General features: G+C 41.5%; 2 protein-coding genes across 2 annotated transcripts in view; one reads left to right on the top strand and one right to left on the bottom strand.

Annotated features, from left to right (window-relative positions):
• Window positions 1-22,135, bottom strand: part of AHI1 (Abelson helper integration site 1) — a 193,350-nt gene extending 171,215 nt beyond the window's left edge. Inside the window, exons 1-3 of the mRNA XM_012927595.2 lie at window positions 21,992-22,135; window positions 16,144-16,209; window positions 14,513-14,637 (exon numbers count right to left, since the gene is read on the bottom strand). Of these exons, the coding sequence (XP_012783049.2) occupies window positions 14,513-14,637; window positions 16,144-16,153 (135 nt within the window). The 5' untranslated portion in view covers window positions 16,154-16,209; window positions 21,992-22,135. The remainder of the gene's footprint in view (window positions 1-14,512; window positions 14,638-16,143; window positions 16,210-21,991) is intronic.
• Window positions 22,136-22,268: 133 nt separating this feature from the next.
• The window catches only part of LOC101529373 (transmembrane emp24 domain-containing protein 1-like), a 134,288-nt gene continuing 132,821 nt past the window's right edge, over window positions 22,269-23,735 (top strand). The window contains exon 1 of the mRNA XM_058669034.1: window positions 22,269-22,829. Coding sequence (XP_058525017.1) covers window positions 22,656-22,829 — 174 coding nt within the window. The 5' untranslated portion in view covers window positions 22,269-22,655. The remainder of the gene's footprint in view (window positions 22,830-23,735) is intronic.

Below are 23,735 nucleotides of genomic sequence, written 5' to 3'. Positions count from 1 at the left end.
CTTTTGTGTCTGCTTTGCTTCACTGAGCATGTAGATTCTGGAATACAACCATTTGTTACATATTTAGTAGTTTATTCCCTTTTATTGCTAGTAGTATTCAAACACATGGAAAGCTACAATTTGTTTCTCCATACACAATTAACACACTTTTTACTTAGTTCCAATTTTACACTGCTCTTTAGGTTTCCTTTCTCTTTGCTAAGTACCCTAAGTGGAACTACTGTGCTAAATATGGTAAGCAAATGTTTAACTTCTTAAGTAACTGCCAAAAACCTTCCCAAATTGGTTGTACCATTTTGATCAGCAATGTGTGAAAATTACAGTTTCTTAATACACTAGCTGGTAGTAAATACTGCAATCTTCTGGACTGTCAGCAGATCTACTAGATATGTGATAATATCTTCATATTGTTTTTAGTTGCACTTAATTACTAATGACACTGAGAATCTTTGTATGTACTTATTCGCCAATCATACATCCCTTTACTTGGCTGAGTTTACTGATCTTTTGTTTAGCTTAACTGGGTGGATTATTTTCAACTCTCTCAGGTATAAGAGTTCTCAAAACATTACAGATTCAAAATTTTACCAGACAGACCTTTGGTATGTTCTCCCAACCTATGGTCTTTGATTTTCTTAATGAAGTTTCAAATTTTCACCATTTTTCTTGACTTTGCACTCTGAAAAATCTTTGTCCAACACAACATGATAAAAGCTTTATCCTAGGATTGCTGTGTATATTACATAATTCCAGCTCTGATATTCAGAGCTTTGATTTACTGTGAATTCATTTTCAAATAGATATCCTTTAGTAAGTATTAGATGTCTATTTGATAGTTCCGGGACTGTCTGTTGAAAAAAAAAAAATCCTTTACCTCACTGAATTAAATGTTCCAACTGTTGTCAAAATCAGTTGATCCAAGGTGGAGGAATTCACCATGGTGGGAGGGTTTGGGGAGGGGTGGGGAGAATCCCAGTACCTATGAAACTGTGTCACATAATACAATGTAATTAATGAAAAAAAAAATCAGTTGATCAAATACAATGGGGTCAATTTCTATACTTCATAGTGTTCTACTGATTCAAATGTGTTTCTATGAAAATAAAACAATGCCTTTATTACCATACCTTTATAACTTTTTAAAGGCTTATTTATTTTTATTAGAAAGGCATATATTTAGAGAGAAGGGGATACACAGAGAAAGATACATCTGCTGATTCACACACGAAATGGCCACAACAGCCAGTGCTGAGCCAGTCTGAAGCCAGGAGCCAGGAGCTTCTCCCGGGCCTCCCATGAAGGTGCAGGGTCCGGGATGGGATTAGAAGTGGAGCCCATATGGGATCCTGGCGCCTACAAGGTGAGGCCATTAGCGACTATGCTATCGTGCCAGTGGCTTCCTGAAGATATCTTCAGACATCAAAATAATCAAGTCTATTTTACTATTTCCAGCCTTTGTCTTCTTTTAAACTACATTACTTACTGTTCAGTAACTCCAGTATGATTGCAAATATACAGACTGAAGTTCAAGCTTAGGACAAAAGCACTCAATTGCTTTTTGTTTTGTTTTGTTTTTATTTGTTTTGCATTAAGTATGGTATTAACTACAGAATTTTTACATGCCCTTTCCCTAAGGGCATTCCTTTTTGTTTGTTTGTTTGTTTTTTATTAATTATTTTGCATTGTGTGACAGTTTCACAGGCTCTGGGAATCCCCCCACCCCTCCCCACACCTTTCCCCCCTGGTGGATTCCTCCACCTTGTTGCAGTATTACAGTTCAAATTCAATCAAGATTCTTTCTTTGCAAACATATACCAAGCATAGAGTCCAGCTACTTATTGTCCAGATGGGTTGAACAGTTTCTTGGGGAGACCATTTCTGGTCCAAAGTTAGAGCTGGTAGAATATCATCCCAGTCAATTAAGAGTCCCAATATAACAACAGCAATTTGCAACATTATGGAATTGACATGGTTTTGAGTAACCAGTATGTTAAAAAAATAATAATAATGCAAGTTCTTAACCACATCCTATGATTAGCTCATTGACATTTCAATTTTAGTCTATATACAGGACCAGCTGCTATATACCTTAAAATGGCTATAGGGTACTATTAAGATGTCTCGTGTCTATTTCATTTTAGTATTTAGCCATTTGTTGTGTTGAAGTATGATTTGCTGATCTTGGCAGATTTTAGGATAATCTAGACTGGCTTGTAACTCTAACAAGACATTTGTCAACAATTAAGGTGCAGAACATTTTTTTTGGCGGGGGTGTGCAAGAAAATGGAATAGCTAATATATGTTGTCAAACCCCTGTTCTGAATTTATAGAAACAATCAAAGACCACTGAAATCAACTGATTTTTCTAATCACTGAGATCAAATCAAATCATTTTTCTAACACTGAGTTAAATCCAATCTGGTCATGGCATATTATCCTATTTAAAAGATTAGCCTCCTTACATTCTGTTGAAGCTGTTTGCATCCCTATCCAAAACGGACCCTGGGTGGTAGTTTTCTTGTAATCTTTTTATCTGGTATGGATGTAAGGGTAATAAATGCCCCCCCCCCCAAAAAAAACAATGGAGATACATCACTTATTATTGTCAAGTTTGGAAGAGATTTATAGAATCGTCATTATTTCTTCTTCAAATGTTTTATTAAAGTATAACAATGAAGGCTAATTTTCTTTGTGGGAAAGCTTTTATTAAAAAAACATATAATATCCAAGAGTTATGAAGACAGCTTTTAACTTTGAGAGGACATTAAAAGAGCAAACATGTAAGCCACTGACATCCAACAAAGACCTGTAAATATACACAGCTCACTCAAAAAGATATCAGGAAACCTCCTTAAGGGAAGGAAGGTGCAACTATTCAGGTACAAGGAAGCTGGTCACCGGGCAGAGGTAATGCAAACAAATCTATCCCAAGACATGATGGAACCTAAACACACGCTGCTTGCAAGGAACCTCATTCTTCTTTCAAAACACAGACTGAAAAAGTTAAAGGGTAGAATAGAATACTAGAAGCAAGTGGAATCAAATACAAAGTAGAAGTAGTCATATTTATATCAGTCATATTTGTATCTGGTCACAGCATATTATCCTATTTATAAGATTGGCTTCATAACATTCTGTTGAAGATGCTTGCATCCCTATTCAAAAGCAATCCTGACTGGCAGTTTTCTTATAATCTTTTTATCTGCTATGAGTATAAGGGTAGTAACTGCCCAAAAAAGAATGGAAATATATATCACTTCTTATTGTAAAGTTAAATAAAACAAATCTTTGAAAGAAAACTAAGAAGGAAATTTTCATTTAGTTACAAAGACTGTTGAAACAGTTTAGGATAGAAACTTTAGTATACCAAGTCCCAAAAGAGAATTCAGGGGAAATTTATAACAAACAATATTTACATCAATTTAAAAAATGAGAGATCTCAAATAAACAAGTATTGCTATGCCTCAAGGAACTAGAAATAAGAACAATTCCAAAGCAAAATTAATAAAAGGAATAATAAAGCAAAGACAAATCAAATGCCTATTTAAAAAAACACGCAAAATCAACACAATGATGAGTTGATTCTTAGAAAAGAAGCAAAATTGACCAAAAAAAAAAAAAAGTCCTGCTAGAATGAGGAAAAGAAAGACTCAAATAGGTAATATCAGATACAAGAAGGGAAACATTACAACTCACACCAGAGAAATAAAAAATACCATTACGACTATTATAAATGACTATACACCAACAAATTTGATTATCCAGAAGAAAATGAAATTTTTGGACAAGCACACAGTATCAAGGTTGAATCAAGAGGAAACAGAACACAATAATGAAAAGATCAATAATGAATAACAATATTTAATCAATAATAAAAAGTTCTAACTAGGTTTTTTTTCCTAAGGAAGAAATAAATTGCCAACAGATGCAAGAAGGAAAATAAGAACTAAATATCATTAATAACCAGGGAAAAGCAAATGTTAAAACCACAAATATTATCTTCAATTATAGTTATTCTTTAAAAAAGTACTTAACTTTTTAGAATTACCTCCTCTTATATTGTTATTCTGGTTTGCAAGTGATTTTAAAGAGGTTTTGTTAATAAGAAAATACAGTTTATCATATATTTGTAAATCCAAATTTCTGCTTCGCGTTATTGTTCTTTTTAATTTTTTAACTGCTTTTCAATCTAGCAGCTCTTGACAATAAATTCTTTCAGCTTTTTTTCCCTACCTCAAGAAGTTCTCATTTTCACTCTGTTTTGGTAAGCTATGTCTTCTGGGTATAAAACTCTATAAACTGACATTTTTTTTTTCCTTTCAGTATTTTAAAGGTGTGGCTCCATAAAAATCTTGTGAGAATAGTTCGTAACAAAAAGGCAACTTTTTTTTTTTCAGATTTACTTATTTACTTGAAAGAGGAACAGAGAAAGAGGATGAGACCAAGAGAGATATCTTCCACCTGCTGGTCCACTCCCTGCATGGTCACAATGGCCACTGCTAGGCAGGCTGAAGCCAGGAGCTTCGCCCAGGTTTCTCACGTGGGTGGCAAGGACCCTGGATCATGAGATGAAACCTCATTGTGGTTTTTATTTCCCTGATGGCTAGTGATGTTGAATATCTTTTAATGTGCTTGTTGGACATTGGATTTTTTTCTTTTAAAAAAGTCTAGTGCCATTTCTTTACCAGGCTGCTGAAGTTCTAGAGCTCCGTGTATGTTCTAGACAGTAATACTTTTCACAAGACACAGTTTTCAACTGTTCCCACCCATTCTATTAACTGTCTCTTTACTCTTCTGACTGTTCCCTAGTTTGAAATAATTGCATCTGTCTGTTTTTGCTCTTCTATTGCCTATGGGTTCTTGGTCTTATCCAAAACCTAGCTACCTCTACAATGTCTTGGAGCATTTCCCTCTTTTCTCTAGTAGTTTGATAGTTTCAGTCTTACATTTAGATTTGTTCCATTATGAGTTGAGTTTTGTATATGATAATGATTTCTTCAAAGGGTTTTTTGTCCCCTCTTCTCTCTCAGACTTAAAATACACCTAAGTTAAAATGCTTAACATGATCCCACAGGTCATCAATGTTGTCATTCCCTCTAACCAAGCACCCTACCACCCTACTCAAGGTGTATTAGCTGCATATTGGAAAATGAATTCTTCAAAGGATACAGAACGGTATTTTAAACTGACCTTCTATCTAAAATTTATCAGTTTCCATGATGTAAGCATTTACATGATTGATGAACAATTTTAAGCTACCCTGATTTAACACTCGCTTATAAAATTTCCTAAAAAAGAGTTAACCATCAGCTGTTATAAGCCAGGACAGGTCACTTCAGCCCACGACTGGCTGCTTCTATGTGATTAATCGGAATAATGCATGCTGTTACTGCTTCAAGTTTGCCATTCGTTTTCATATTACTGCCCAATATATTAATTCCATTTGGTCTATAACTTCATATGCAATATACACTTCTATTCTACAGGAATTAGGTTTTCCATATGTCTTGTATTTTTCCTTTTAAATCTTTAAATCCTCCACTCTTCTAAATCTGCTTAATAACTTTTCATGACAGGTCATATCATCTTATTTTTTTCTTTTAAAAGTCTAGCTGGTATTATATACCATTGACTACTAGATTCTGTGGGATTTGCTTTGAGATGGTTATCTTCAACTAGCTCGATTCATTTGAGGCCTCCTTTACTTAGTTATCCCCTGAGAAGATTTGGATTCTAAATTTGTCTGTTAAAACCAAAATAATTCCAGACTTAGAAGCTAAATCCAGTCCAGCATCTATAAAATCAGACAAACACATGAAAGATATTAATAAAACCTAGGACCTAATAAATTTCTACCCTTTAAAATTAAGCCAATACCCAAATGAAATATTTAGAAAAGATAATTCTTGAGATAAAAATGATATCACTTTTAATGAAGTGTAAGAACACAATGATATAAAGGAATGCAACAGCAATAATACAGTATAGATAATGACAATCAGAAAAGTATGGTTTAAATTGCCCTTTTGCAGAAAAACAAATCAGACCAACTTAAAAGGTAGTTATAGCTACAATATGAGTGCTTATTCTCTACTAAGAAACATTTGTTCTAGCTATTACTGCTGAGTTATCAAACCACCACAAAACTCCTTTATGACACTTTGAATTCATGTACTCTCCTACTTTGTCAAGCCCATGTTACCTGGTTTCTGAGCCTTTGATATTACGATCAATGACGTCATCCTCTGTTATTACTGTGCATCTCCTCTCCTCACTTGTATGGTAAAACTCAGAGACTGCTTCAATTTAGTTATCTCTCTAAGTACTGAATATTGCTGGGCCACCTGACCCACTCCACAAACTAGTACTGTCTATAAACTCAACTGGCACTTAAATGTTACTGGGCAATTTTTTGTACTACATAATCTGTTGATTGATACACCTTCTTATTTTCAGTATTTCAAAATTTTTCAATTGTTCACATTTCAACTGTGCAAGATGTTCCCCAAGTTTCCCTGCCCCCTTTCACCCCTTTGGGGTCTGCTCAAGGGTAGGTGGGCATGGGTGGCAGGAGGGTTTTTTCACCCACGGCTGTGAAACGACACCACACTGTTCTGCTTGTTGCCTTCCCTCCATCTTCTCCCTGTCCCAGCTCTGCCTGTCTGTTCCTGTCCTGCCAGCTCAATCACCCAGCCACTCCTCCCTTCTGGCTCCCTCCCACTACTGATCTCCTGGTGATCTGTTTTGGTGGTTGTGTGGGTGAGTGAGTGGCTGGGTAGGTAGAGTGTGTGTGTATGTGTGTGTAAGTGTTTCTGTTTTGAGTGTCTTTCTTTGCAGATTTCAGTAACCCAACGATCTCTGTATATACTCCAGGGGCTCCAGTGTAAATTCCCCTTTTCCCTGGGGAAATATACTACCTTGTTTTAGGGGTGGCCTTTGGGAGGCTTTTTGTTTTTCGGTTTTGTTTTTCTGTTTCCCTTTTACTTGAAGGGAATAGGAAGAAGTGGGAACAGGAGGTAGAAGGTAGATTTTGCTCCTTTCAGAGGGTGGGGATTTTTTTTTCAAATATGTATCATGAATAAAGTTGCTTTTAAAAATAAAAGTTGTTCAGGACTGACTACAGTAGCCTAGCGGCTAAGGTCCTCACCTTGAACATGCCAGGATCCCATACGGGTGCGGTTCTAATTCTGGTGGTCCCACTTCCCATCCAGCTCCCTGCTTGTGGCCTGGGAAAGCAGCTGAGGACGGCCCAAGACCTTGGGACCCTGCACCCGTGTGGGAGACCCTGAAGAGGCTCCCAAGTTCCTGGCTTTGGATTAGATTAGCTCCAGCCATTGCAGCTGCTTGGGGAGTGAATCATCAGACAGAAGGTCTTCCTCTTTGTCTTTCCTCCTCTCTGTATACCTGACTTTGCAATAAAAATAAATTTTTAAAAATAAAGAAAGTTGTTCAGCCAAAAAAATTTTCTCCATCCCTACCATACAATGTTGTCACTCAAAGATTCATTCGCTTACATATATTCTCATATATGAATGACAAAAATGTATATTTATATATGTGTGTATACATATGTACATATATACAAAATATAATTTGGAAAGCTGGAAGTTTCTGCTTCCAAATCTATAAATCATATACTCAACAATATTTTCTAATTGTAAAAAAAGCAATTTCTTTTTGCTGCTCTTCTAGAAAACCCTCTTCTCCCCATATTTTCCAATCTAGTATCTTATCAGTGCCATTTTTATAATTCCTTATTTGCAAACTTCCTTAAGAGCTGTCTATATATTTGGCAGTACTTTATGATCGGCATTATATATTAAAAAAAAAGCATTAGTATTGTCTCACTATTAACCAGCTTTAGAATACTTGATAAGTAAAAACACTTCAGTATCTCAGAATCTCTTTTATAATAAGTTTGCACTTTATTATTCAATATAACTGCCTTTATTTTTCATGTCTTTTGCTCACTTAGCTATTTAGAATCTTTTTTTAAAGATTTTTATTTATTTTTATTGGAAAGTCAGATACACAGAGAGAAGGAGAGACAGAGAGAAAGATCTTCCGTCCAATGATTCACTCCCCAAGTGGCTGCAACGGCTGGTGCTGTGCCAATCTGAAGCCAGGAGTCAGGAGCCAGGAACCTCCTCCAGCTCTCCCAGGCGGGTGCAGGGTCCCAAGGACCTGGGTCATCCTCAGCTGCTTTCCCAGGCCACAATCAGGGAGCTGGATGGGAAGTGGAGCTGCCGAGATTAGAACCGGTGCCCATATGGGATCCCGGGGTGTTCAAGGTGAGGACTTTAGCCGCTAGACCCATTATTTAGGATCTTAACATAATGGCTTCTACTAATTCTTATAATACCTCTTTAAACTATCATATTGCAGTACAACAATAGATATGAGCTAACTTACAATGCTATTCTGAAGATTAAGGTAGTAACTGTTGAAACATTGAGAAGGTCCTGATTCCACTATGTAAGCGTTCAATAAGTACAGCCAAAACTATTATTAGCTTTGTATAGTAGTATTAATTCAATACTAGTTCACAATTTTCTCAATGGGCTGTCTTTTAGTAGCAGCTGTTGCCAAAAAACCAGAAAACTATATAGCAGATTTCTTCATTCATTCAAGTCTTCTGTGTGCAGGTGAACACTATTAGCTTTATTTGGGATGTTCTTTATCCCTTTCCAGATCAAAATATCACCCTACTAAAGATTTATCTATTTATTTTACAGGTAGAGTAACAAAGAGAGCCAAAGGAAGACTGAGATCTTCCATTTGCTGGCTCATTCTCAAATGGAGACAACACAGAATACGGGGGTTGTTCTAAACAGAAGCTAGGAGCCCAGAACTCTACCTTGGTTTCCCGTGTGGATGGCAAGGGCCCATCATCCATTGCTTTCTCAGGCATAATAACAAGGAGCTAGATCGGTAATTCAGTTGCTAGAGCAGCCAGAATTCGAAACATTGCTGTAATAAGGCATGTCAGCATCCCAAATGGTGATTTAACCTGTGGGACAAAACTGTCAGCCCCAGCCATTTTTATTTTCTTATGTATCTGCGTATAATCTTTATTTTATGCTTAACTTTTTACAGTACTTGAAATGTAACTTGGGATAAAATGAAGCACTAGAATTTTTCCCTCAAATCTAAAGCAACCATTTTTATATAGAATTATTGAATTGTACCTTCTTGAAACAGCTGGAAAAGTTACATCTCTTTCCTTTGTTTTAGATTTCAAGTATTTCCATGTTACTATTTTGCATTAACTTTAGTCTAATTTTGTTAACTAGAGAAGTAAAACACTGTGGAGTGGTGACCACTAAGGGCAGGTTTGACAGGTGAGGAGTCATTTCTGGGGCTTCCAAGTACTGGGCAAGGGAGTTGAGACGGGATGGTACAGAGAGGGAAACCAGAGGGCATGTCTGGGTCAGGCCAAGGCATCTGTCCATATGAGAGACCTAGGCTGGGCTGAGCAGCATTGTATGCTGCCCATTGGCACACATGAAAGCCGAGATCGGGAGGTATGTTTGGCTGGGCTAGGCTGCAGTATCTGCTCACAAGTGTAGGGGCAAGGTATGAGCCAAGTCAGCCTGGACTGCAGCACCCACCAGAACATGAAAGAACCAGATCTGAGAGCAGATTCTGTAGGCTTGCCTCTGTGGGGCGGCAGGACTCATTGGTTTGCATAAGAGCTAGGGGTGGTAACAGGCCAAGACAGGCCAGACCATGGAATTTACCAACACTTGCAGGAGCTTGGACTGGGAGGAAGCTAGGCTGGGCTAGGCTCCAGTACCCACCAGCATACGCGAAGTCCAGAACTGAGAGCAGCTTTTGTAGCAGAACTTAAGGAACCACATTGTTAGGTTGCAGCTCAGGCTGGTAAATGTGAGAATGGGGGCTTGAAGCAGACCAAGCCAGGCAGAGCTGCAGCACCCAACAACATATGTGTGAATCAGGTCTAGGGGCAGGACAGGCTGGATCAGTCCACAACACACACTGACACAAATGAGAACCAAGGCAGGGTGCAGGCCAAGCTGGATTTGGGCCATAATACCTGCCAATTCACTTGAGGGCTAGGGCTGTGGGTGGCCGGGCTAGGGCTGTGGGTGGCCAGGCTGGGCTAGGCTGCTGTGCCCACTGGGAAGAGCTGGACCGAGGACAAGTAGGCTGACACAAGCTGCAGCACCTGCTGGTGAATGCCAAGAATGGGGACCGGCCATGCCAGACCTGCCAGCACATTCAAGACCCAGGTCTGGGAGCAGGCCTGGAAGGGGAACTTCAGGGACTTCCCTGATAGGCAGTTGGTTCCACTGATGAGTGTTAGAGTGGGACAGGAGGAAGGCTGGTCTGGGCAGGACTGTAGTACCTGTCAGTTGGCATATGGGCTCAGTCTGGGAGTGGGCCAGTTTGCATTAGGCTGCCACACCCAGTCGCATGCACAAGAACCAGAATGGGTACAGGCTGGCCAAGCTAGGACACAGTCCTGGCTGGCTAGTGCTGTCACTGGGTGCAAGTCATGTTAGGCTTTACCACAGTATCACTTGGCAAGTGAAAGAAGCAGGCCTGCTAAGGAACTGTGGCACTCCCCTGCTAGACTGTACCTACTGCTGGTGAGCAGGAGAACCAGGGCTGGTAGCAGGCCAGGCTGGACCAGGCAACAACACCCACCAGCATACGTGCGGGCCAGGTCTGGGGGCAGGTAAGGTTCAGCTCAACCGCAGCACCCATGGCAAAGGATGTGGGACAGGCCAGCCTAGGTTGCAGCACATGCTGATGCATGCAAAAACTGAGACTGGGGGATAGCCTGGTGTGTTACTGGGGGTCATTCTGACAAGGCTGTGGCATCATCTGGTGTGTGTGAAGACCAGACCTATGGTGAGCTGCACTAGGATAAGCCACATCACCTGTGGGCTGGCATGAGAAAAGGGGTGGGGGTGGAACTGTTCAGGCAGCCGCATCCACGGGTAAATGTTTTGGCTGGTGTGACTGATAGACCAAACCTGACCCTCCACTGGCTGGTGTGCAAGAGAGTCAAATCAGAGTCATCTCAGATGAAGTTTCTTGGGTAACTCCCCGCTAGATCCCTGGATTCAGAACACAGGCTCAGGGAAAACCACACCATGTGTGGTCTGACTTTGGAGTGCATAAATCAGGACTGGGCCCACTGGTTGCTGATCCCTGTGTAGTGAACAGCATGCCCAGATGCACATGGGGGATATGGCAGCCAGCTCACCCAGGTCAGCAGAGGGTGTCAAGCATCTATTTGGAGGATGGCAAGCAGAACAGGTTGGACTACTCTCCCATCCAAGCTTTGTAGCAAGTGTCTGGGGTTGTGGATGCACTAACACTGACTTAAGTCAGCCAATAGACCTTGGAGACATATTTTTTCAATCCAACGGCAATGATGTTGATGATATCTCAGAACTATCAAAAACACTCAAGTAACAACCTCAGAACATTCTTCCTTACTTTGGAGTCTCTGAGGCATTACTGAATGTCCACCCTGACCCCTGGGCACTGATATATTCTGACAACAAGGAGCAGTCACTTCCCTTCCTCCTCTGTTTACTCTGAGGAAAAAAATTTTAAAAAGAGAGAAAGAGAGAGAGAGAGAGAGAGAGAGAGAGAACTGAAGCATTTATCCCATCCACCTTTCTCCATACTTTCACCCTTCTGACCTAATCAGAGACTCACAAGGGCATACATCCCTCCCAACTATGTAAACAATATAAAAAATTAAAAAGAAAAAAAAAGAAGTCAACCACTGGAAACTTTCACAGTTCTGTTAAATCTAAAAGTCTACAAAGATCTGATATACATAAATTATAGCATTCTGTGGTACCTATTAGTAAGATTCATAAGCTTCTTTCAATATAAATGTGAACTCTAGGAAATTTGTTTTTTAAATCTTTCAGGATTTTTATAGCTTCTATGGCTGTGACATATATGTCTGTCATTCTTTTTCTCTAAAATTTTCTAACTTGTGAGTTTTCCAGCAGTAACAGTTGATTTTTATACACTTGTTCATGTTCAATTCACATAGGTTTTCTATTTTTAATTTTTACTATAGCAGCGAGACTGTCAAAAATGATCATTTGATTTCCTAAGAGTCACATACTTTCTCATATTACACATCCACCTACCAGGCAAAAAGTGCAGCACACATATAAGGAACACCGCTGTGAAACCACAGACACCTGGATTCACTATTATTAAGCACACAATCCTGCAGAAGGATTTCTCCTATCTATAGTGATTTCACAGAATTCTTATGAGAAGTAGGTGATTTAATGCATGTGAAACACCTAGCACAGAACCTGGAATGCAGACAAGTAGCATTTTAAAAATTCTGTTTGTGACATGCTTATTTACTAAAATTGTAAGGACAATTAAGACAAAAAGAGATCTTCCAGGAAAGGGAAATTGGAAGCATTTGTCCCACCTTCCTTCCCCCAAACCTTGACCTTCCCATTCTTTCTTCCCCCAAAGCTTGACCCTCCCATCCTACTCATGAGCATACATCTATGTCAGCCATGTAGCCAACATCAAAAATAAGCATTTAGAAAAAGAAAGAGATATCTTCCCTTCGGCCAGCATACTGGTTCAACTGTCTAATCCTCCACCCCCAAGTGCCCGCATCCCATATGGGCGATAGTTTTTGTCTCGGCTGCTCCACTTCCCACCCAGATCCCTGTTTGTGGCCTGCAAAAGCAGTGGTGCATAGTCTAATGCCTTGGGACCCTGAACCCACATGGAAGACCCAGATAAGGCTCCTGGCTTTGGATCAGACCAGCTCCGCTGCAGCTGTAGTGGCTATGCGCGGGGTTAACCAGCAGATGAAAGACCTCTCTGTCTTTCCTTCCTTCTGTAAATCTGCCTTTTCAATAAAAGTAATTTTTTTAAATAAAAAGTGTATCTTTAACAAATGGTTAATCTCAAGTTTTCCATATTCTGTCTTTTGTTCTTTAAGCATTCTTTCACAAATGAAATAGTTCTTAAACTTCTTAGTATTCTTCTCTATATTTCTACAACTTTTAAACTTTATAACCCCCTTTAAAAAAAAAAGATTTATTTATTTTGTTGGAAAGTCAGACATACAGAGAGGAGGAGAGAAAAAGACCTTCTGTCCACTGCTTCACTCCCCAAGTGACCACAACAGTTGGAGCTGAGCTGATCTGAAGCCAGGGAGGGGCCAAGAGTTTCCTCTGGGTTACAGGGATTTGGGTCATCCTTGACTGCTTTTCCAGGATACAAGCAGGGAGCTGGACAGGATCCCGGCGTGTGCAAGGTAAGGACTTTAGCTACTAGGCTATCCATCCCTCTCCTCCGCCCCTTTTTAAGCTTTATTTACTTGAAACAGTTGCAGAGAGAGGAATTTTGCCTACCTGTATCTTGTTTATTACAAAGCACAGTTATCTTTACAGTGAGAGAAAATATGAGGTTTCTCTTTGGCCAAGTGAGTCAATGAAAATATTCAGCAGAAAATTATTGCCAGGGTTCTTCTGGTATTGCCCAGCCTAACCATCCCAACTGAGGGGACAACATATCCAGCATGTAACCCTCCTTCTGCCTTAGGCCATCCTCCCTACTGTACTGCATATGGTACCACAGAAGAAACGCATTTCACCTTAGGACACTAAGTTCTATCAGCAGTTCTAAATGGGTGTGCAGTTAGTATGCTGGTATACCCTCACCAATGGGGCTATATTCTGGCCAATGTTGAGACTTATTTTTGCTTCACTGGAGAATATAAACTATAACTCTGGTGATTCCCAGATACAATATTAAAATGAACAGGTCTCATGTTTTAACACATGAAAAGCATGGGAAAAAACCTGTACAAACAAAACATAAGACATATATCTGAAACTGTTGAAGAAATACTATGTACCATTTCTGGGGCCACATTAGGACTTACTTTTTTTTATATGAGGACGTGAGATTACGGTACAAGGAGTAAAAAGTGCAACTGAAATAATGAAGTAGGAATGAAGAGTGCAAAGTGCATTAACTGGGATGGTGTTGCCAATACCATGACAAGCAGGTTGCGGTTAGTTGAGGAAGTGTTTACTATGGCTTTCAGTTCTTTATTTTTAATTCCATTAGTGTACTGCCAAAAATTCTATCATTTAAAGTGTACCGCAAGAACAAAAGGATATTTACTGCCTGAAAGCAATTGGTTTACCTTGGTTCTGCTGGGTGGGATGACACAGAACAAGTCTATATAAAGGCAAACCACCGCATATTAATTCCATTGATATTCTCAAAAAAAAAGAAAGATTATAATCTGGCTAGCCTTGGGTCTCTCCATGATCCCTGGCCACTCTTAACAGTGTGTCTACGTTGTTCTAGTAGGATAGCATTCAAGGCTAAACTCAATACTCCAAAAGTGATTCTGATTCTAACGTCAACTTTACCGCAAGTTTCTGACCCATGAAACAGAATTGATGTTTTAAACTTACAAGGTTCCTTAGATTACTGGTAAAGGACGAAATGATTAATTACTCACTGAAATGTTTTCTTTAGATTTGGCAAGTTTTTTCTTTAGTCTTTTTCTTTCACGGATTAGATCACTGTGGGTCTTCAGCAGTTCTTCAAAACGAACTTTGGTTTTTACTTTGGCTTCACTCTCAACTACAAAACAATGAAGACTCGTCAATCTTCTAAACGGCCTCATTCCAACACAAATCTGCATTACTCTTCCTTAATGTCAAGGAATACAGTCTTACAATACCTGTGTAAGTCCTATAGTTACATCACAACAGCAGGCCAGCCCCTCTTTAAAATACCTCTTCTTTTGGCCCTGGTTATACCACACTCACCTGTAGTCTTAATACAGTATTAATACTTTTTGGCCACTCCTTCTGAAAAAAAAAACCTCTTTTGCTAAGTTAACATTTTACTTCTTCTTATGGTGATGTGGTGACGTCAGCTATGTAGCCTTAGACAACTTACCTAACTGGACTCCATCTTCTTTTTTTTTTTTTTAACCACAAAATCACAATAATTATCTCATTTTACATGAAAATTACCACCAGTGGCCTTGTCCGCAGTCAACATCAACAAATGTTAAAAGTTATTTCTTACTTTAAAACTTAAATCAGAGTATATCATCTCCCTGCTTACAACTTTTGGGTCCCCATTGCACTTCGGATGGAGAAAACAGGCCCATAGCATGACCCACAGGGCTCTGCCCACCTCTGCAGTTTCCGGTCAAGACCAACATCCCCTTGGTCACCTGTGCTCTGGTCACACTGCTCTCGTTGTGGCTTCTCTTCCTGTGTGGAGGGGCTTCTATCTGATGCACATCTCCTCTACCCCCTTACCTGTCTAGGTTCAGTGACCCATTTCAGTGTTGCCTCTAAGATGGAAAAATTCTTGAAAATCTCATTTAAATGTTCCTGTTTTCTGTGTATCAAGCTGTTCTCTTCCTTCACAGCACTTAACCCAACTAAAAAAAAACATGTAACTATTTCATAGCTACATAAACACACAAATTCTCTGTCTTCCCCACTATGCTACGTGGTTCATGTCCACACTCTTAACTACTGTCTACTAGGTCTTGCATAGAATTCATAGTTAGCAAATATGTCTTAAAAGAATGAATAGTATCATCTTACTTAACATCTGTTTTTATAGTGATAAATATTTTTAAACAGAAAATATATCAAATGAATAAATGCCCTAGAAGCGGTGCTGGTGGCAAACTGAGCCTGTGGGTCAGTTACTTGTTTTTATAAAATTTTATGGAAATTAAACACATCTATTTGCTTCAGTCTTTATAGCTGCTTTGATATCAGAGCTGTCTGTGGAGCCCAAGCCTAAATATTCAGCAGCTGACCCATTACAAAGTTTGCCAATTCCTACCTTAGCATGAAGCATACACTCTGGATAAGGAAGAATTCAATTAACTGTATGCTATAATTATTATTTGCCTTATCCAGCTATGTCTCAAATGACAACTCACTGAATACACCTTAATCCCCAATGTTAAACAGAAAAATTGAACAACAAATTATTAAATATCTCTACCACTTGGTCAATGATATCTACTTTATTCATTAATTTGTTAAAGAACATCTTAGGATAAACGAAAATAAAGTATAAAATATGAATTATAGAAATTTAATGAAATCTTACCAGCAGGCATATCTCAGCTTTATGGCAATCATCGAAAACAAAGTAAATGCTGACTCAATCAGGATCCTATTAAAACAAAGGATTCATTTGTAAAACAGAACTTCCAAAGAATATAAACAAAACACCCTGAACCCAAGATCACACCACGGAATGAGCCTACTACTTCTTCAGATTTATACCAATACAGCTATGTTCTCTCATTCAATCTTATGCAAATGACGTGCATGTATTTGAATCAGGATGGTCCTAAAATTAAATGACCCAAACTCGTTCCTATTTGAATATTTTTAAACTTAAATTTTTGAAAAGCAGTAAGCAGCCAACTTTGTGTGTTAATAAATTCTTAAAAATGTTGTAATTGGCTAACGAACATTTTAATTCACTTCTGAGAAACCAAAGTCTATTTCTACTGCTCATTTCCTAGAACACATCAATTACACTAGCAAAGTGCACCTGCAGGCAGCATCCCCACAGGTAAGGGATGTAAGTAGCTGTGCAGCTGCCTCAGAAAATCCACCACAGCAGGAAAGGCTAGCACAAATATTTGCACCACCGTTCTTGAATAAATAACCTGGGCTACTCAAAACCAGGGATACGTTCAGCATGCACATTCCTGAATGGCAAACTTTATTTAAAGATGAGAATATGTATCTAAAATGAACAAACTTATTTCCATGTTAGAATACAATATGTATTTTTTTAAAGATTTTATTTATATTTGTTGGAAAGGCAGATATACAGAGGAGGAAAGCCAGAGAGGAAGATCTTCGTCCGGTGGTTCACTCCCCAAGTGGCTGCAATGGCTCGAACTGAGTCAATCTGAAGCCAGGAATCCAGAGCCTTCTCCGGGTCGCCCACGTGGGTGCAGGGTCTCAAGGCTTTGGGCTGTCCTTGAATGCTTTCCCAGGCAACAAGCAGGGAGCTGGATGGGATGTGGGGCTACCAGGATTAGAACAGCACCCAAATGGGATCCTGGCGTGTTCAAGGTGAGGACTTGAGCTGCTAGGCTATCATGCCGGGCTCTAAAATGTGTATTTTTAAAAATCGTTTGTTTATTTAATTTGGCAGATTTACAGAGAGAAGGAGAAACAGAGAGAGAGAGGGGGAGGGAGGGTGGAAGAGAGAGAAAGAGACACCGACCACCAATCCAATGGATCACTCCAAAAATGGCCTCAATGGCCACAGCTGAGTGGATCTGAAGCCAGGAACCACAAGCTTCCTCCAGGCCTCATACAGATACAGAGGCACAAGCACTTGGGCCATCTTCCTTCCATTGCTTTCCCAGGCCATAAGCAGGGAGCTTGCTGCAAGTGGAATAGCCCAGGCAGGAAGCAGTTCCTATGTGGGATGCCAGAACTGCAAGACAGAAGATTAGTCTGTTGAGTCCTCACGCTTGCCCTTTAATGTATACTTATTAAGAATAAAACCGGGGGCCACCTCTGTGGCATAGCACGTTAAGCCGCTGCCTTGAATGCCAGCAGTTGATATAGGTGCTGGATTGAGTCTTGGCTGCCCCGCTTCTGATCCAGCTCCCTCTTAGTGCTTCTGGGAAGGTAGCAGAAGACAGCCAAGTCTTGTGCTCCTGCACCACACAGGAGACTTATAGGAAGCTCCTGGCTTCTGGTTTCAGCCAGGCCCAGCCCTGAATGGTACAACTATTTGAGGTTTATCTCTCCCTCGCTTTCTCTGATTCTACCTTCCAAATAAATAATTATTCATTTATTTATCTTTAAAAAAGGACTAAAGATTGTATAAAAGTATTCTGAGCTGTCCCAGGCATTATAAGCTAATGCTGCAGTTCCCGGGGGACCCATATTCTTGGTACTCTGGCAACAAAGTCTTCAGAAGAAATACTAAAATGAAAAAGATGATTATAAAATAATACCTAATTATGTGAGTTACCTTATGCAACAACTAGTTGAAAAACAATCAACTCATTAAAGTCACATGGTAAAGATTTCTCCTGAAGGTTACTGACAGCAGTCTGAATTTATTGGACCTGTTTTTGGTCAGCTACTTTCCAATATACACCAAAAGATAAAGTTAATGACCTCAGAGTAGGAAAAAAAATATATATATATGTACATATATATATGAGTGAAAATGTCATTTCTGTATTATGCTATGGTCCTGCAATATTCAAGACAGCTGAATTATGAGTCATCAAGAAAAGGCTTGGATGCACTGGGTACCACTTGTTTTGAGCAAAAACATTATATGGCATTAAAAAATTAGATTATAAAGTGCAGGAGACAAATTGAAGATGATTTCTGTTTCTGGAACTAGAATAAGAGCAGCAGTACTGCTGGCTGTAATCTAATGCAGTATAGAGGAGTAGTTTAAAAACCAAGTCCTACAATTAGTCTCCATGGTTACTGTGGGCCTTTGGACACACAGTCTCATCACCTGCAAAACCAGCCTGTCTATTCACAGGGTGGCTAGATGATTTCAAGCAGTACCTTAGAAGAAGCACTGGTAAATATCAGCTACAATTATAACAGGAACTTCCTAGGGGCACTGTGAGCTTAGTTTGGGGCAGGTAGGATGAGCTGTATGTCTGGGAGGCACTAAGCAGCTATAAGCATCAACTCCACCGTCAGGTCCCTGGTTCAAATCCCAGCTTCACCAAAAGATTACTCTCCAAAGACATCTATTTCATCCCCTTTTAAAAGAGAATAACAATATCATCCACTCAGTTTTTGTAAAGGCTAAATGACAATATGCAAAGAATATATTTGGCGTAAAGCTTACAGAATGATAAACACTTCACACACCCAAAAGAGCTATTTCACTGTGTGTGTGAGAGAGAGAGAGAGATTACATATATAATGATGTTTGGTGGGCAAAAAAAAAAAAATTATTCCAATATAAGACTTAGGTTGATTGTTCAGAAATAACATACTCTTATAATGGTTGGATAAAAATTAAAAAGCCCAAAACAGAATTCTAGAACAGGGAAATGGGAGAAAAATTGGGAGAGAAGTACTGTGGAAGGAAAAGGAATTTTCAGAAAGAGAGGTCCAAAATGCATGGTGTCAACAGCGACCGCACATTCTGAGTGCCCGCTGGATGTATAATCAGGAAGTCCCATGTGCCAAAGCTGTTTACGGAGGGGCAGGCAGAGGGGGCCACAGGCTCAGGAACGAAAGGCCACACCTGCTGAAAAGGAAATGTGGTCAGTTCTTTCTAGAAATTTGCTTCCATTGCTCTTCTTCCCACTGCAAAGGCAATGAAATGAGGCAGGAGCTGTAAGGAACAAAAAAGACTGGAAGGATTTAGATGCTTCTCTGAGCTTTCAGGCCTCCTATGATGCTCCCCTTTTTAAGAAAATATATGATCCTCAGGCTGGCACTGTGGCATAGAAGGTTAAGTCACTGCCTGTAGGGCTTGCTTCCCATACTGTCACTGGTTCAAATCCAAGCTGCTCCACTTCTGATCCAGCTCTCTGCTAATGTGCCTGGGAAAGCAATGGAGGATAGCCCAATTCTTTAGGTCTTTGCACCCACATGGGAGACACAGAAGAGCTTCTAGGCTCCTGGCTTTGAAATGGCCCAGCTCCAACCGTTGTGACCAGTTGGTGAGTAAAACAACAGATGGAATAGTCTTTCTCTGCAAATCTGTGTTTCAAATAAAAATAAATAAATCTTTAAAAAGATATACGATTCTTGGGCCCAGCACATTAGCCTAGCAGTTTAAGTCCTTGTCTTGCACATGCTGGGATCTCATATGGGCGCTGGTTCATATTCTGGTGGCCCCACTTCCCATCCAGGTCCCTGTTTGTGGCCTGGGAAAAGCATTCGAGGACAGTCCAAAGTCTTGGGACCCTGCACCCACGTGGGAGACCTGGAGGAAACTTGTGGCTCCTGGCTTCGAAATCAGCTCAGCTCCAGCCATTGCGGTTGCTTGGGGAGTGAATTAGCAGATGGAAGATCTTCCTCTCTGTCTCTCCTCCTCTCTGTATATCTGCCTTTCAATAAAAATAATAAATCATATATATATATATATATATATATATATATGATGCTCTAGATTGCAACCAGGATAATTTTCTAAAACATAAATGTGATAGTGCCATTTTAGTTCTGAAAATTTTTCCTAAGCTCCCAACTGACCAATAGAAAACACATCAAGTCCTTCTCACAAGGATACAAGCTTACTATTAACGTCTTGACCCACTGCCTTTCCTGACAGCCCATTCTCAGGCTATACCTCCACACACATTCTGGGCTCTGGCCATGGGAAACCACCTGTAGGCCCTCCCATGTGCCTCCAAATCAAATCCTAACATGCATGCTCTTCTCTCCTGAGAAGTATCCTTCCTGCTTTTGACAGTGACCCTACATGCTAATGGTACCCTTCCAGGGGAGCACCTTCACCTCAAGGGGCAGGGGTCTGCACCCCCTGGGTGGTGGGATCTTCATGCTTTCCTATACCTCAATCCTGTATTTTCATACTGGCAGAAGGTTCTAGAATCCATCACTCCCCCTCAGCCCTCCACTAGTGGCTTTTGGAGGACCAGGCCTGGAGTATCTTTACCTACATATATCTGTGTTTTTAAAAAAACAGCAATACTGGCTCCAGGAAGGAAAAAAAAAAGTCAAGCTCTTGTCTTCTGGCCCTGCTACCTTGGGCAAGCTAACTCCATTGAGCATTGGTTTTTCTCCTGTGAGAGAAACTAAAATGGCACCCACTTTATTATAAGGAGAAAATACCAGAAAACAACAGAGTGCAAGTTTGCCTAAATTAGTTGCAAATATGTAAAAAATAAAATGAGTAAATTATATTTACCACAATTTGATATTTTGATCTACCATTGAAATAATAAACACTATTATTTAATTACAAAGATATAACCAAAATAATCATCTCTAAATGTTAACGAGTACTACAGACAACAAACACATTAAAGAATGAATGACTAATATTTGACTAGTAAATTAAGAGATGACTTAAAAAGCCATTCTCAAGTTTCACAGTACATCCTGATTTTGAAATGTCTCCCCCAAAAACCCTTTACAGAAGCTTCTAAAAGATACTGCGCAGCAAAAATTTAAACCAGGTTGCCTTTCCTCCTTGTCCCTGACCACCTGATCATCAGGCAATATGGACTAAAGATCAAGGGGAGAAAAAGCAGAAATACTTTTTAATTCTTTCCCCCCACCACATTTAAACCAGGGAGAAAGGAAACAAAAATGCTTCCTATCTATTCAATTAATAAAGCGACAATAATGTACATGGTTTAAAACATCCCTGGCATCTGAATTGCTTCTAAACAGACTTGTAAAAATGTCCCGGAATCCTCCCACAGCAAGCGCTTTTCTTCCCAAAAGCCCGGGCAGCAGTAGCAGGGATCTTCAACGCAACAGGTGAAGGAACTGTTGGCATCACTCTCCAAAGCAGGAAAAGTGCTATTCACACGATGCCTGCCCAGTTAACGCGGACACGCGGAACAACCACGTCGGCGGAGATCTCACCCGATTCCTATTATTAAGCTTATCGAAAGGACCCTAACAGAACAGGGCTCCTACGATCCTAAGGCCCGCTCACCTTTCCTGGGTGTAATTAAAAGACCCAGACTCAACGTTCAGTCCCTGGCTGACACTCTAAAAGAAAATAAACACACTCAGCACGCATGTGATTTTCAGCCATCTGAACAAGAACCGAAGTCGGAGCAGCACGAAAAGTCCAGAACTAGTCCAAGGAGCGCACCCTTCCCGGGCCGTGCTTGGCCTGCGGAGGCGCCAAGGGGGTCCACTGTGCTCCAGGATCCCACAGCCCCCAATGCTGCCTCCCCTCTAGGGGACCCGGACCCGCGTTCTCACTCGCAGAACACCCACACGGAACTCACCCCGCCGAGCCGACACCCGAGGCGCCGCGAAGCGGGATCCGGGCGCCGAGCAGGCAGGGCCGGCAGTGGGGCGGCGGCGCCACCCTCAGGGCCGCCAGCCACCTCGGCTCCCGGAGTGGGCCGGGTGCCGCAGTGCGGGCAGCGCGCCGCCGCCTGACGTCAGCGCCTGCCTAGGCCGCCGTTCCCATGGCGACCGCTGCAGGCCTGCTCCGGGCCGGGACCGAGGCCCAGCCTGGGTGCCGGGTCGGCGGCCACGCCCCCGGCCACGCCCCCCCGGCCCCTCTCCGCCTCTGACAGGAGCTGCTGCAATGCGGCGTCCGGCGAGGGGGCGCGCGTGCCCGTCAGCCTGCCGGAGGACACGCGCTCGGGAGCCACGCCCCCGCGGCGGGGCGGAGTTCAAGGGGCGCTCGTCCACGCGAAGCCGGAAAGCGCGGGTGTCACCTCAGAACCCGAGCCCATCCCTGCCCTCCCTCCCGAGGAAAGCTCTTGGCGCCCTGGGACAGTAGCAAAGCGCGGGAACAAAGAAATAGGCCAAACCGGACGGTCTGGGAGGCCGCCGACGATGGGAGACGTGAATGAATGAAGCGAGGAAGCCTAGCGGCCGATTTGTCAGCCGGCACGCGTTCGCGCCCACAGAGCGAACCACACGTGAAACGCTTGGGGAATGAGGAATTGTACTCCACAGCCCGCGGGAAAAGCGTATGCACGCGCTGCCAGCGCTAGGCTGTCTCACTGTGCCTTGAAAGCAGAAGAAAACTTAAAAACGTCATCTCTTCCAAACCTAATGATGCCCCCTCCCGCTTTCCTCGTTTGTGCCACAGGCGCCATCTTTAGGGGGGTGAGTCACCAGGGGCTAGAAAAGTCCCCGGCGCCTTCCTCGACCACGCGGACTGAGAGGCGGTTTTCCTCAGTGACAGCCGCGCACTGGAACCTGTTGCTTCGTTTGCGTAGCAAGCGAGTTTTGTGTATTTCTCTCCAGGCCGGCCTCACCATTCTCCCTGGCATCACCACATCTTAGAAAATTACATGCCGGTTTTGCTTCTCCAAACCCTAGGAGGAAAGGAGACGCTTTAGCAAGCTGGACAGCTTTTCACTCTGAAGGGGGTACTGGGTATGGCTGGCGCAAGTTCTTGTCCCCCATACAGAGAATTTCAGATGCAAGACAGCCGTGCTAAGCAAGCTAGCAACATTGAACGAGGCAGTACATCTGAGAGGGGTGACTCAGCCAAGTCAGGTGGGAGTTAGTGTGGGGTGGGGGTCCCTTTCTGCTGTTTCCTCTCTCCCCCCCTTTTTTTGGTGGGGGGGACATATTGCTGGGCAGATGGTTTTCTCGAGGTGAAATTCATGAATTTCCTCCCAAGGTTTTATTGCCAGATATTCCTCCTTTCTGCGTGAACTTTTTATTTGCCCCTCTCGCATAGGCTATTGTCCTGTGTGATACACCTACTCCCCTTCTAGGTTCCATCTCATTTTAGTCTCTTGCACCTGCCGTTTTCCTGCACGTGGTATATAGTGAGATGCCTACAGAGCATCTGAAATGCAGGCCATTCTCTGCCAATCCCGGTGAACGGCCCAGCCTTCTCAGTTGCAACTCTCTAATGCCGGCCTTCCACCCTTTCCACTAGGATTTGACATGCCTGCTAGCTGACCATGTAACTACCAGCTGCTACCAGAATGCCTCACTACCAGTGTAAATTTGATGACATTGCTTTGCTACAAATTCCTCAAAGGCCATGAGTAGAGA

The sequence above is a fragment of the Ochotona princeps genome, chromosome 1 (assembly GCF_030435755.1).
Source record: "Ochotona princeps isolate mOchPri1 chromosome 1, mOchPri1.hap1, whole genome shotgun sequence".
Taxonomy (NCBI): domain Eukaryota; kingdom Metazoa; phylum Chordata; class Mammalia; order Lagomorpha; family Ochotonidae; genus Ochotona; species Ochotona princeps.
The sequence above is the reverse complement of the archived record's forward strand: the minus strand, read 5'-3'. Positions and strand labels throughout refer to the sequence as shown.